The following is a 14,597-nucleotide window of genomic DNA, read 5'->3' on the forward strand; positions in this document are numbered from 1 at the left end:
CTTTACATTTACTGACATTAAATTTCATCTGCCACAAATCTGCCCAAGCCTGTATGCTATCCAAGTCCTTCTGTAATGATATAACGGATGCCAAATTATCTGCTAATCCACCTATCTTGGTATCATCTGCAAACTTAACCAGCTTGTTACTTATATTCCTATCTAAATCATTTATATATATTAAAAATAGCAGCGGCCCTAGCACTGACCCTGTGGAACACCACTCTTAACATCGGCCAGTTCTGATGAGGTTCCTCGCACCATCACCCTCTGCTTCCTGTGTCTGAGCCAATTCTGCACCCATCTAAAAACATCACCCTGAATTCCCACTTCTTTTAACTTGATGCCCAACCTCTCATGTGGCACCTTATCAAATGCTTTCTGAAAGTCCAGATAAATAATATCATAAGCTCCACTTTGATCGTATCCTTTTGTTGCCTCCTCATAGAATTCCAACATGTTAGTAAAACACGACCTCCCCCTTATGAACCCATGCTGACTGTTCAGAATAACTCCTGTCCTTGTCATGTGTTGCTCAATCTTATCCTTAATAATTCCTTCCATTAATTTTCCTGTGATGCTTGTTAAGCTTACTGGCCTATAGTTGCTTGGATCTGCCCTGTCACCCTTTTTATATAATGGGATGATATTTGCCATTTTCCAGTCCTTTGGAATCTCTCCAGTGCACAGTGACTTCCTAAAAATATGTGTCAAGAGCACATTCAGAAAAACTCGGTTAAACTGAGCACGCTTGCTGATCAATTGGAGCATCTTAAGGAGACATTCACAAATTGGATCGAAATGGCTGAATATTTAGCTGCCAGTGCCAAGGAAAGAGCAGTAAATGTCAGTTCCGAATGTAAAAAACTCGGAAAAAAACTTGGAGACAGACTGGCTGCTTTAGAAGATGGGAGTAGAAGGTATAATGTCAGAATTGAAGGTCTGCCGAGAATCGAGAAAGTTCAAACCCTGTGAAATTCGCAGCTGAACTTTTTTCTAAAATAATCGGGGGCGACTTTAAAGCAGAATCTGAGATAGCAGCGGCTTACCGCGTAAGCGGATCAAACACCGTCAGAGCCCGACCAAGATCTTTTATAGTTAATTTTAAGCTAGAGGTGATGGCACTCCTCAGAAAGAAGGAAGATATTATATATGAAAATAACCACATTCGTATCTTCACTGACTTCTCTCCAGCAACAGCTATTAAACACGCAGCCTTCTATAATATTAAACAGCGGCTACGGCAAGCCAGTGTCAAATACAGCCTCCTGTATCCGGCAAAACTGAAAGTGGAATGGCAGGTCATTTCTATGTCTTCGCTAGCAAGGAAGAAGCAGAAAATGAATTAAGAAAGCTGATCCCGGACTATTCTGATACATAATAGTGAGTCATGGCGGTAAATGATAAAGCTAGGATTAATAATCTACTGTCTGATCTATTTTTTAAAATACGGGTTTTTATCAGCATATATTCTCATTATTCTTATTATTACTTAGTATTACTAGGGCTATCTGTTTATGTTTTATTGTGCTTAATTACTTTTCCTCCTTTTTTTTTTTTTTTCTCTTTTTCTTTTCTAATTATTTCATGTGTACCCTAAATGAGACTGTTCAATATCATACCCTTGGTTTACTGTTATTGCTATTACTGCATTAAGACTTGTTATGCTTATTTTGGACACATCTTTAACACCATCACCGGGTTTATTATCTGGGGGTATCATCTTAATGCACTAAAATTGCTGAAGACTATATATATATATTTTAAGTGCAAAATTCTTTTTTTTCTTTCTTTTAAAGACTATATTGGTAACAGATATCTCTATCTTTTAACCTAAAGCGCCACTGCATGGGGCTTGTTGTGCTTTGGACGTGCTCTGTCTCTGGGTATGTCAGAGGACTGGGACTGCGTGAAGTGGGTTTTAGCCTCACTTGGGGAGGCAAAAGGAGGGTGGGGGTTAAGGGGAGAGAAAGAGAGCAGGCTTGATCTATACCTAATCTATCATCTCAATCTTTATAATTATAACTATCAACGTAATAATAAGCTGCATGGCAACAACTCTTGGGGAAATAGGAAATTAAGACCTAAACTATTTCACTTCCAGTTAAGACTATAAAATGACATCAAAAACTCAGAATCAGTGTCTCCATGATGGGACAGTTAACTTCGTAAGCTGGAATGTTAAAGGCCTGAATCACGAATTAAAGAGAAAGAAAGTACTTTCTCACCTAACAGGTCTAAATGCTAAAATAGTATTTTTACAGGAAACCCACTTACTAAGCAAGGATCAGTTCCGCTGCAAAAGACTGGACTGGCCAAATGTTCCATTCTAGTTTTACAAAGAAAACTAGAGGGTGGGAATTCTCATACATAGAACAGTACCATTTGTAGCATCAGATGTAGTATTGGATCCTGAAGGGAGATATGTAATGGTCATGGGAGACTTATCTAACTGTAAAATGATTTTGATAAATGTTTATGCACCTAATGTTGATGATAAGGAATTTATACAAAATTTATTTGCATCCATTCCCAATCTGAACACTCATAAAGTTATAATGGCTGGGGACTTTAATTGTGTTTAAATCCACTTTTAGATAGGACTTCCTCCACAGGGGGAACGGCAACTAACACCGCAAAGATAATTACAAAGTTTATAACTGATCACAACTTATCAGATCCCTGGAGGTTTTTAAACCCAAATTCAAGAACATATTCTTTCTACTCACCAGTACATCATTGCTACTCAAGGATTGATTACTTCTTTATAGATAATAACTTCTTGCCTAAGATTAAATCTTGTAAATACGATGCTATTGTTATTTCAGACCATGCACCTATGATCTTGGAGCTGAAATTACTAAGCCCCATACACTCACCCGCAGATGGCCTCAACCGCTTCTATTAGCTGACGAGAATTGTACTGAATTTATATCCAAACAAATCAAATTCTTTCTAGAGACAAATACATCCCCTGAGATCTCTGCAGGAATACTCTGGGAAACTCTTAAGGCCTTCTTAAGAGGACAGATTATCTCATATCTTTCCCACAGAAATAAATCCGAAGCAAGAAAGTAGCAGAGATAAAAGCGAAATTACTAAAATAGATGAAGAACATGCCAGACTACCAAGCGAGACTCTACATAGGAGGAGGCAGGCTCTACATTCAGAATTAAACCTCTTGACAACTAAAGAAACTGAACAACTAATTTACAAATCCAGACATCATTATTATGAACATGGAGAGAAAGCTAATAAGCTTTTAGCCAACAAATTCACAAGCAAGATGTACGCAACGCAATCTCGGTAATCACTAACACGAACGGAGATAAAATCATCGAACACAAAAATATAATGCACACTTTTAGAGACTACTATAAATCCCTATATACTACTGAGTTTAAAGAAGACAATATACAATCTAATGCATTTCTGGATACATTACAGATACCACAAATTGACGCTTTTAGTGTGGAGGAACTTGATAAACCTCTGTCATTATCAGAATTACTAGATGCTATAAAGTCACTCCAAGGTGGAAAAGCAGCAGGCCCTGATGGCTACCCTGCAGAGTTTTACAAGAAATTCTCCGCTCAGCTAGCTCCCCTCCTATTAGCAACATTTACAGAAGCCAGAGATAACCAATCTCTTCCACAAACCTTTCGCCAAGCACTAATCACTGTCTTTCCAAAACAAAATAAGGACTTATTACAATGTGCATCATACAGACCAATTTCACTTCTGAATAACGACGTTAAAATACTCTCTAAAATCATAGCTAGAAGGATGGAGAAAGTGCTCCCTCGTAATATCACATGACCAAACTGGATTTATTAGGGGCCGACACTTATCTTCAAATCTTCGACGCCTGTTTAATGTAATATACTCACCAACTAAATCAAACACCCCAGAAATATTATTATCATTGGATGCAGAAAAAGCATTTGACATGATTGAATGGAAATACCTTCTTACTACATTGGAGAAGTTTGGGTTTGGCTCGAACATTTGTGCATGGATTAAATTACTGTATACTAACCCAGAAGCTTCAGTTTGCATCAATAACATTTGCTCAGACTACTTTAAACTAGAACGTGGCACAAGACAAGGATGCCCTTGTCACCACTGCTGTTTGCATTGCCATTGAACCACTGGCAATACATTGTCGAAATACTGATCAGATAAAGGGGATTAGCAGAGAAGGACTGGAACAGAAAATCTCATTATATGCAGATGATATGGTACTGTATATATCGGACCCAGAAAATTCTGTGCCTGCGTCTTAGCAGCACTCACAGAATTTCAAAAGATCTCTGGTCTCAGAATTAATCTGAATAAAAGTGTACTCTTTCCAGTGAATTCTCAAGCATATAATATTAGATTAGACACCCTACCTTTTATCATTGCAGAACAGTTTAAATACCTCAGGGTAAACATCACAAGTAAACATAAAGCTCTTTATCAACAAAATTTCGTCGTCTGCATGGAAAAAATTAAACAAGACTTGCATAGATGGTCAACCCTTCATCTCACACTAGCTGGAAGAATTAACACTGTTAAGATGAATATTCTTCCTAAGCTCCTTTTTATTTCAAAACATCCCAATATACATTAATAAATCATTCTTTAAGCAATTATATTCAACAATAACCTCATTTATTTGGAATTCAAAACATCCACGCATCAAAAGAGCGACCCTACAAAGACAAAAGGCAGAAGGTGGCATGGCTCTACCTAACTTCCAGTTTTATTACTGGGCAGCAAATATACAGTGATAAGAACCTGGACACAAATAGAAGAACATATACAGGCTTGGACCGCAATAGAAGTAAAATCTTGCAGTACTTCTTTGTATTCCTTGCTCTGCGCTCCAATAAACACACGTTATCGGCAATACACTAATAACCCAATTGTGCTCCACTCACTTAGAATCTGGAACCAATGTAGAAAGCATTTTAAGACGGAGAAGCTTCTATCTGTGGCACCCTGCAAGAGAACCACCTCTTTCAACCTTCACAAACATATGCAGTTTTAATATCTGGAAAAATTTGGAATTAACTTGCTTAGAGATCTTTATATAGACAACGTCTTTGCATCCTATGAACAATTACATTCCAAATTTAACATTCCAGCTACACATTTCTTTCACTATCTTCAAATCAGGAACTTTGTTAAACAGAACCTTCCAGATTTTCCTCATCTTGCACCCTCATCCACGCTGGAAAAATATTGCTCAATTTCAAGGAGTTAGACTCCATCTCTACAATATATAAAATCATTTTACAATCCCTTCCTTTCAAAGATCCAAGAGGACACTGGGAAAAGATCTCTCAATTAATATATCAGAAAAGGAGTGGAAAGTAGCAATGCAGAGAATTCACTCGAGCTCCATATGCAAAGCATACAATTATACAACTCAAAATTATATATCGAGCACATCTGTCTCGACTAAAACTCTCCAAAATGTTTCCAGGGCATGATCCAACCTGAGTTGCAACCAAGCCCCAGCCTCACTGGGTCACATGTTCTGGGCCTGCACCAAATTAACATTATTCTGGACAAAAATTTTTAATTACCTCTCAGACAGCCTTGGACTCACAATCCCTCCTAACCCATTAACAGCTGTGTTTGGGGTTCTTCCAGAGGGCTTAAAGTGGAGAAGGACAAACAAATTGTGATTGCATTCACTACACTCTTGGCACGCAGACTTATTCTGATAAACTGGAAGAACCCAAACTCTCCTCTTTTAAGTCAGTGGGAAACTGATGTGTTATATTATTTGAAATTGGAAAAATCAAATACTCAGTTAGAGGATCCGTACAGACTTTTTTCAAAACATGGCAGGATCTAATCAGTAATATTTTAAAATAAGTTTATAAAGCACAGAGAATTTATTAATTTAGGTATTTTACAAGCCTTAAATTTTACAGTTTGGCTTGCTCTCTCTCTCAGGGGTGGGGATCGATCTGTTCTTAACATAATTCTTCTTTTTGTAAAAACTTGATTGCTATGTATGGATTGTAATAAAATTAATAGAAATAAAAAAAAAAAAAAAAAAAAGTTGAGAGGTTATAATAGATGTATGCTTTGGCTGTATGTTTTGGGTCATTGTCCATCTGGCCCAAGCCATCACACTGCCTCTACCGTGTTTTACAGATGGATGTGGTATGCTTTGGATAATGAGCTGTTCCACGCCTTCTCCATTCTTTCTCCTTGCAGTCATTCTGGTAGAAGTTGATCTTGGTTTCACCTGCCCAAAGAATGTTTTTCCAGAACTGTGTTGGCTTTTTTAGATGTTCTTTAGCAAAGTCCAATCTAGCCTTTTTATTCTTGAGGCTTATGAGTGGCTTGCACCTTGCAGTGCACCCTCTGTATTTACTTTCATGCAGTCTTCTCTTTATGGTAGACTTGGATATCGATACACCTACCCCCTGGAGAGTGTTGTTTACTTGGTTGGCTGTTGTGAAGGGGTTTCTCTTCACCATGGAAATGATTCTGCGATCATCCACCACTGTTGTTTTCTGTGAACGTCCAGAGGGCTGTTCCACGAAGCGAGCTAACCTCAAAATCCAGGCTTATTTCGATAATCCCGGTTTAATTTCTTCAAATTCGGTTCCACGAACGAGGCTAACCTGAAGCTCCGCTTAATTACTATGCCAACATATGCTCTTGGACAAGCCTGCTCCGTGGCAGGTTAGTTGTGAAGCTTAGCTTAGCTTAATGAATATGATTGGACAAGCCATGTGATGTCACAGCACGACATTCTGCAGGGCTGGGATTATTCTGCTGCTGCTCACTCCCTCTTTCGCACACATCGACCCTCCAATATAAAATTATTACAGATTACATGCAGGCGATTCTAATTATTTAGAAATTATAAAATGACAAGGAGTGCATTGAAGGCTTTTACATGAATAACCATGGCGTGCTCATTTATTCATAATCCAGTTGATGAGGGAGCGAGGCTCATTCATAGAGCTTTAAGGCAACAGGTTCCACAATTACTTCAGCCCAGGATAGATCCGTTGCATTTTGCGGATGATTATTTATACTAGCGCTATAGATTTAGTAGACACAGTATGCATATTTGTGTCAGTTATTGGAACCTTACATTTCTAAAAACACACGTCGCTCTAAAGCCCTTACGGTTGCACAGTCTTTGTGTATCGCTTTGCGTTATTTTGCCAGTGGTTCATTTCTGTACAGTGTGGGGGATGCTGAACATTTAAGCAAAGCTACAGTGTGCCGTGAAATCAGGAAGGTTTGCGTTGCATTAAAGTCCTTTTTAAATATATTCATTACCTTTCCTGGCCACCAAGGAATTCTTGCCATTAAGGAAACTTTCTTTGGAATTAATGGTGCTTAATCTTTAAACATCTACTCATTTACAGCACATAAATCATTACCTGATAAGTAACTGAATTTAATTTGTCAGGCTTTCCTAACGTCATTGGAGCCATTGACTGTACACACGTGAGGATAAAGGCTCCAGCAGGTCCAACAGAGCCTGATTACATAAACCGCAAATCATATCACAGTATTAATGTACAGGTAAGTACTGATAATATCTCACATTTATATACAAGAGGTGAAAGTGTAGTCGTCCAACATTAGCAATGTATGTCATTACCATTTCCTAAAATGTTTCAGATGGTATGCACTGCTGAACATCTAATTTCAAACATTGTGGCAAAATGGCCAGGATCAGTACATGATGCCAGAATTTTTCGCGAGTCTTCACTGGCTCAAAGCCTCAGACAAGGCAAGTCAACTAAAATTCACAAATATACTATAGTTTATTATACTACAGTCTAATGTGTCTACTTTCCATTATAGGAATTTTTCCTGGTGTGCTGCTTGGTGACAGAGGATACCCATGTCTACACAGCAAATGTTACAGTGTTAAATCAACTATGAGGGAGTAAAATTCAACACTATGCCGGTGTTTATTTTGTCCCAATCTTTACAGAGTCAATTTAACACTTTCAAAAGTGTAAGTTATTCAACTCTGAAAGAGAGTCAAGTACAACTCAATAAAGAGTTGAATGTATCTACATTCAAAACTAACACTGGTGTACAGTGTTACATTTGATCATAATAGAGAGTAAAATTAACTCATTCCTTTCTTACACTGTTGTAGAGTAGTAATGGCTCTTTGTGAAATCAACCACCAAGAACTGTTGTTTAATACACTGCTGGCATTAAATGCCAACACTAACCATAGTTGTTTTATGGAGTATAAAATATTTTACAGCCATACAAGTGGCACAATTCAGTAAATAAGACAATTAATTTTTAAATATTTTATTAAAAATGCTTGCAGTATAACATGATGAGGCACAGTGGAGTTGATCAAATAAGGTGACAGTATGGCACAATATACATGTTTCCATCTGAATGATAAGAAAACTGTTTGTCAAAAGGCCTTTAGTGAAACAGTTTTTTAACATTGAGAACAGAAAATAGACTTGCTCTTTCCTCAACACAAAAAGCACTAAAATGATCATCAAAAGACACAGTGACCACTTCAGAAAGTAAAAGATATGCCTGGGCTTCTTTTATAATGACAGTGACTATTTTCTTAAACAACGGCATTTCAGACTCATTTCCACAGCATACAAACATGTCAACATGATACTCAGTACCAAACATTTTCACCCAATTTGTTGTACAAATATCACAGCAAGGAGTCAAATGAAGTTCTTCTATTATCATCTCACACCCTTCCAGATTACATACCATGTCATTTTTAATCGGCCCATGCTGAAATCTCTCAAATTTTACATTTTCCCAATGAAAGGCCATATGTGATTGATGTGTGTTGGCTAGATTTTTGGTGATATTTTTAAAGTTTTTACTTGATCTTTTAAAAACGCTGTGTTTTGCCTCAAATCTCATACACCACATGTGTAAGACGGGTCCTATTTTTCTAATACAATGGGGATAATGAACTAAAAAGTGGTGTTTGGGTAGCAACCTTTTATGAGGAAAAATTGTTTTAAAAAGTCTATGATGATCTGAAATTAAGTGCTTAAGATAATATGTCATGCCTTCTGTTACTCGAGGAGAAAAAACAATATTCACTATTTGTACCAAAAGTAAAATCAAGTGCCATAAAGGATTGGTCCTTTCAAAAAGATCCCCAAAAATAAGTGGGGTGTTACGCAACAGGCACCAAGCTTGACTTGCATTTAATCCAAGATCTTTGCTGTCATCCAATTTTAAGACACTTGGACGATTTTTTCTTTCAAGGTATCCATAATTGAAACACTGAATTCGTTCACAAAAATCAGTCAGAGAAATTACCTTCTCATTCACCAAATGTTGATAAACAAGTTTCAACTCGTACTGTGCCACACCTTCCAAAATGTCATGCATTATATCAACAGCAAAATTTTCACAAGTATTATAAAACTTCAGCGTATTCAACAAACAAGCTTTCTTCACCCCAAAAGTGGAAGATACATTTGAACTTTCTTCCTGAGCACTGCAGTGCACCAAATGTGCTTCTTTAGTGCGAAAAAGAACATCAGGGTGGTCTTCAGTAAAGATCCACTGAAAGGCATCTTTTTCAGCCAAACAAAAACGACAACAGTAGGTTGCACTGAACGATTCTACAAAACCAAATAAACTATGCAGAGCCAGGTTGTCTCCTGTGACTTGAACAACAGTTCCTTTCAATGGAGTGTCAGACAAAGGAGTAAGGACTCCATGGGTTTCTAAAGTTTTCAAATCCTCCACAAAAGGCTTAAGAATTGCATCGAAGCCATATTTCTTCACATCATCAGAGTGAAAAAGTAAAACAAGGTGAATATTCATTAAAACTGAATTCAATTTTGTAGGAAGATTTCGCAAAATGAAATACATACAACCAAGTTTGTGGATTCCCTTTTTAGAACCCAAAGGGTTTGCTGTCTCAAAGTCATCATAATAAAGTTGAAGCTGCAATGAGTTTTTCTCATATCTAAAGAGATAATTGTTTTGGACATATTCCCCATCACAAATGTCATTATAAAGACCTTCAGTGTGGTGTTTTGGCTGTTGGAAGGCATCAAGTATTTCTTTGTTTCTAAACAATGATTGAATTGTTTTTAAAACAGGGACATAAACAAACTTTTCTGGTACAGGAATTTGGCAGTATATCCCCAATGTTCTATCCCGTCTCACATCAAATCTGACACCAAGAACATATTCTACTGGCTCGACAATTTCCCACTTGCTCTTATAATATTTATGACGCTTTGTTTCTGTGTTAAAATTTGTAAAAGGGTTTTCTATTGAACTTAAGCAGCCTTCAACTTTCTCCCAATGTACAGGTGGAATATTTTTAAGAACAGCCTCCTTTGTTCTAGTTTGTATTTCACTGACCAAATTCTCCATTGAAAGAACAACAGACTGTACTGTGCTATGAGCAACTCCCGAAGATTGTAAATGTGCAACTAGAGCACCACACACATCATTTAAATCTATTGCAGTCACAGGAGCCTGGGTTTTTGGTTCTGCACTTCCAGAAGGGCCTTCATCTCCTTCAGCAAAGGTCACATCTGTTTCACACATAGAACGAACACTACAATTATATCCATGTGACTCAGAAATTTTTTTACCCTTTGGTACAAGTGTACTACTTTGGCAATTAAAAGGAACACTAGTGCCATGAACTTGAACTAAATGTTTTTTAAATCCAGAAAAAGTTCCAAACACAGATGAGCATCCAGTCTCAGCACAATGTAAACGTAAAGTCTTTCCTGGGTAAAGGCCATGGTGAAATTTCAAATGGCGGCAAATAAATGAAGTGTTCTCATGAAGAGATTTGCAAACGAAACACGTAAACATTTCTGGTAATTAGTCCATGTCAGTCCTTACATTTACTTATTTGCATTCAGAAATCTAGCTCTAAGTTCCTTCACTCTTGGTCTTTCCTTAGATGCACCTATATCAATGTTGTACACTGCAGTTTGGATAAACACATAAAAACTGTCAAGTTCCTGGCTATATGATGTGCTGAAAACAAAATGTGCCTTGAACAGCTCATCAAATGCTGCTACAGATGTTTGTGCCTTACATGGTATTGCCTTATTGTCCATAATAATGTAGAAATTCTGGATCCTCTTTTTGTGTTCTCCAATGCAGAGCAAAAAAGGTTGAGATGGTTCAACATTTGACAGGAAAGTCTGGATACTTGTACCAACCTGTAAAAAAAAAATCAATTTCAAAATAAACGTTGAGTCTTAAAAGCGGTTCATACCAATTTCTATATGTAAGAATTTCACAGGCTTGGGCATGGATCACTAACACCAAACAGCAACACATCACAATTTACTTTCTCCTTGTATTAAACATTAAAAGGCAAACCTGCTGTGGTTCACAAATGTGTAAGTTGTTGCCATCCAGCATTCTAAATGAGTAAAAGCAAACATTTACCCTTGTTCAATGTGTAATTTAAAGAAAAAGTCACTAGACAGACCGGATATGTTAAACATACCCTCAGAAACTGCAGCAAGTAGTCCTCTGCCTGAAGAGCACTGATTTTAGCCGTCTTCTTATGACGTCTTGATGTAGGAGGAAGAAGATACAGCAGAAGACACAAGGAGGCAAGGTCACGGTCCCAACCTAAACATTTCAGAAGATGAAGCTATTTAAAGGCTCAGCAAAATTCAACTAAAGACCAATTCTATTCAACATCAGTGTACACTTACCGGCATCACTTTCTCCTTGTGCAGACTTGATTAGATCGTCCACATGTGCATTTAGAACCAGACCTTTACTATCTTCAATTACTCGTGGCCTGAAGAATGTTGGCCACTTAGCAAGAAATTTCCCAGCTGTCTCCTCTCCAAACAGCATGACAAAGTCTTGTTCAATCTGAAATTAGATAATAAACAAGTGCATCAACACAAAAAACAAACACTTACAAGGCCAACTGTATCAAGAAACCTAGGGAAGGTAACTAGGATGTCTGTGGACTTATCAGTATCATGAACTAGAGTTTGTCGGTATTCAAAAGTGGCCTTCATTTTCTCCCTCACAACAATCTCATCTGATGAATGGTTTAGGCTAGATATTGCCTTACAACACTCATCACCAGTGAGTTGCCGTCCAGAAGTAACAGGTCTCCGCTCAACCTGTGGACCACCACTTGATTCTGGAGCTTGTTTGCCACTTTTTGAGTTTATGGTTGTGTTGCGTTGAACAGTTTTCAAACGCCAAGCAAGCTAGCCACTTCCACTTGCTGGATCATAGAAATGTTCCTGCAAAAATAAATGACATATTGTATATATCATGATATAGCTTCACAGATTATAGTGCAAACTATAAATGACAGTTTAAGGTAGTTGCACCAATGATATTCTGATCATATGTGCTGTCACAAGCATACTTCACTAACCACTATGTTTCTAGTATACCAGGTTGTAAAACTTACATATCCATTTTTTGAGAAAGGATCCTTTAGATATGGAAATAAAGCCACAATTCCTTGAGCATATTTGATGCGCACACTCTGAGGGGGTACTCGTCTAAAAACAAGTAAATAAATAAATCAAACACATGAATGACATGAAAAGAGACAAGCACCATTTCCACTGTTAAGCTTTTGACACATACCCATGCACCTCAACCATGTCAGCAACAAGAATATTCACTAGCTGTCTCCTGGTGCTATCTGACAAGCTCTTAATTTTCTCATATTCATGAAAAATCTTGTCACCACCTGGTTTACAGTTCAGGGTAGCATAAACCATCTGTGTAACATACAGAACATCATAATAAGGTCAACTAATCAGCTATATGCTATGAAATTCAACAATATTTTAATTTCAAAACAATATCCAAAAAATAACTGTTGTAACAAGGTTACCAAATTACTAACTATGGATTATACAAAACTCAATATCAGTTAATTAGATTAGTTTGCCTATCTTGAAAGATTTTCAACACCTCAATGAACTCTTACACTTTTTTGCTTCTTCCTTATCATCACATCTCATTTTCTTGCTTGGGAAATCTTCCACACTCTGACAAGTACTTTCAGTAAGAATCACAGTTGAAGCAGAGGAGAATGATGCCTCTGAGCAACATAAATCTGAAGATTCTGAAAAAATTAGGAAGACAACAATAGGAACACATGTAAGGGCAATAGCATTAAAGGCAGCATTTTATCTTATGGAATTACAATTGAAAGATCCTTTTCATTCAATTAAATGAAAAATTCAAGTAAATAAAAATTAATGAAAAATGCCAAAACAGTTTGATGCAGATGACTAATTACCATCCTTCAAACAAGCTTTCAACAAAATCTCATCTCCTTTCTGCAGAAAATCACCAAAAATATCCTCATCAACTTCTGTCCCTGATGAATCCTTGTAAACTATTTCAGCATCAGGTGGCAAGCCAAATTTATCTATGACTGTAAAAAGAATGACATAGTAAAGATAGATGACAAAACTTCAATCTGTTAAAAGACAGCATATAGTTGGTGTTTCATTTCTGTAAATATAAAAAATATTTTTGATGCACTTGTCATCAAGAACCATCTTAGCCACAATTCCTTAAATATCTGGTTCCTTGTGACATATCTGAAAGCTGCACGTTAGCCTATTGATTTTAATTGTCCCAAAACTTTTTTTAAAAAAGTGAAATATTGTTATTAATATCTATTAGATATTAGAATATTTAAACACCCCATATTACATAATGTCTGAAAGTTTTTTTTACATTACATTTTTTTTCACATTTAATTTTACTGTATCAAAGAACAAAAAGGAGGATGAACCTGCTTGATTGAACTGCTGATAATCGTAAGTCCCGTCAGTCTCAGTCACCTTCACATACTTCTGGCTTTCTTGGTATCGCACTTTCAAAAGCATTTCTGCTGAAACCAATATTAGTTTTGTTTATTACAATAAAATACATCACTAGGACTTAATCTAAGACAAATATATCAAAAATAAATAGATAAAAACCTTACCACCGATTTGCTGCAGTACCACCATACAAACGCAGCAATAACCAACACCACCAAGATCAGCAGAACGAGTCCTAGAATCTTCCAGTCACACTACATTCCAAAACACATAAATAAGATTTGTAAGCGTTTATATAAAAATTAATAATCGTGTTACATTATAAGACAACCTTTCATATAAATAGAGAACACATCTGAGTTTCAAAACATTCAACAACATATGAGAAACGATTGTGAACCGATTTCATGTTGCAGTCTTGTACTAAAATTCTGGCAACCAACGCGATTGAACAAACACACAACAAAAATATATTAAACAGTAGCTGGTTTGATCGGTGTCTGGCAATTGATACCTTGTTAACTATACTGGATTTTTCAGTCGCTGATCAACAATCGCTATGTGTGAACACTATAAACACATGCCAACTCTGACCAGAGGGCCAGTCGCCGACGAGCTACAGATAATTATAGCGCAAGACACGAGTGGAAGGCTGGGGACCTCACAGAGGCAAATAATCAAGAATTAAATCGATAATGACAGGGAAAATGGCTGTGTATAGTGATTGACTCGGCAAACTGAGTTTTTACTAGAACTCTGGAGTACACAAGTGCTCAGTACCACAACCACCTGGAG

The 14,597-nt window shown here is 37.0% G+C and overlaps 1 protein-coding gene across 1 annotated transcript; it reads right to left on the reverse strand.

Moving 5' to 3' along the window:
• Positions 1–10,847: 10,847 nt before the first annotated feature.
• Positions 10,848–12,014, reverse strand: LOC120541860. The gene is made up of 4 exons (XM_039773769.1): positions 11,913–12,014; positions 11,697–11,862; positions 11,483–11,610; positions 10,848–11,189 (listed from the first exon to the last, which is right to left on the reverse strand). The coding sequence occupies exons 1-4, from the start codon at positions 12,012–12,014 to the stop codon at positions 10,866–10,868; spliced, it is 720 nt and encodes a 239-aa protein (XP_039629703.1). The 3' UTR covers positions 10,848–10,865.
• Between the last annotated feature and the right edge of the window lie 2,583 nt (positions 12,015–14,597).

The sequence above is a fragment of the Polypterus senegalus genome, chromosome 13, assembly GCF_016835505.1.
Source record: "Polypterus senegalus isolate Bchr_013 chromosome 13, ASM1683550v1, whole genome shotgun sequence".
NCBI classification, from domain to species: domain Eukaryota; kingdom Metazoa; phylum Chordata; class Cladistia; order Polypteriformes; family Polypteridae; genus Polypterus; species Polypterus senegalus.

Excerpts from the sequence above, each read along its gene's own strand:
- LOC120541860 (XM_039773769.1), bottom strand. The coding sequence starts at position 12,014 with ATGAAGGCCACTTTTGAATACCGACAAACTCTAGTTCATGATACTGAT. Across the intron at positions 11,863-11,912 it reads TTCTTGATACAGTTGGCCTT|ATTGAACAAGACTTTGTCAT; the intron begins GTAAGTGTTTGT and ends ATCTAATTTCAG. Across the intron at positions 11,190-11,482 it reads ACTTGCTGCAGTTTCTGAGG|GTTGGTACAAGTATCCAGAC; the intron begins GTATGTTTAACA and ends TTTTTTTTACAG.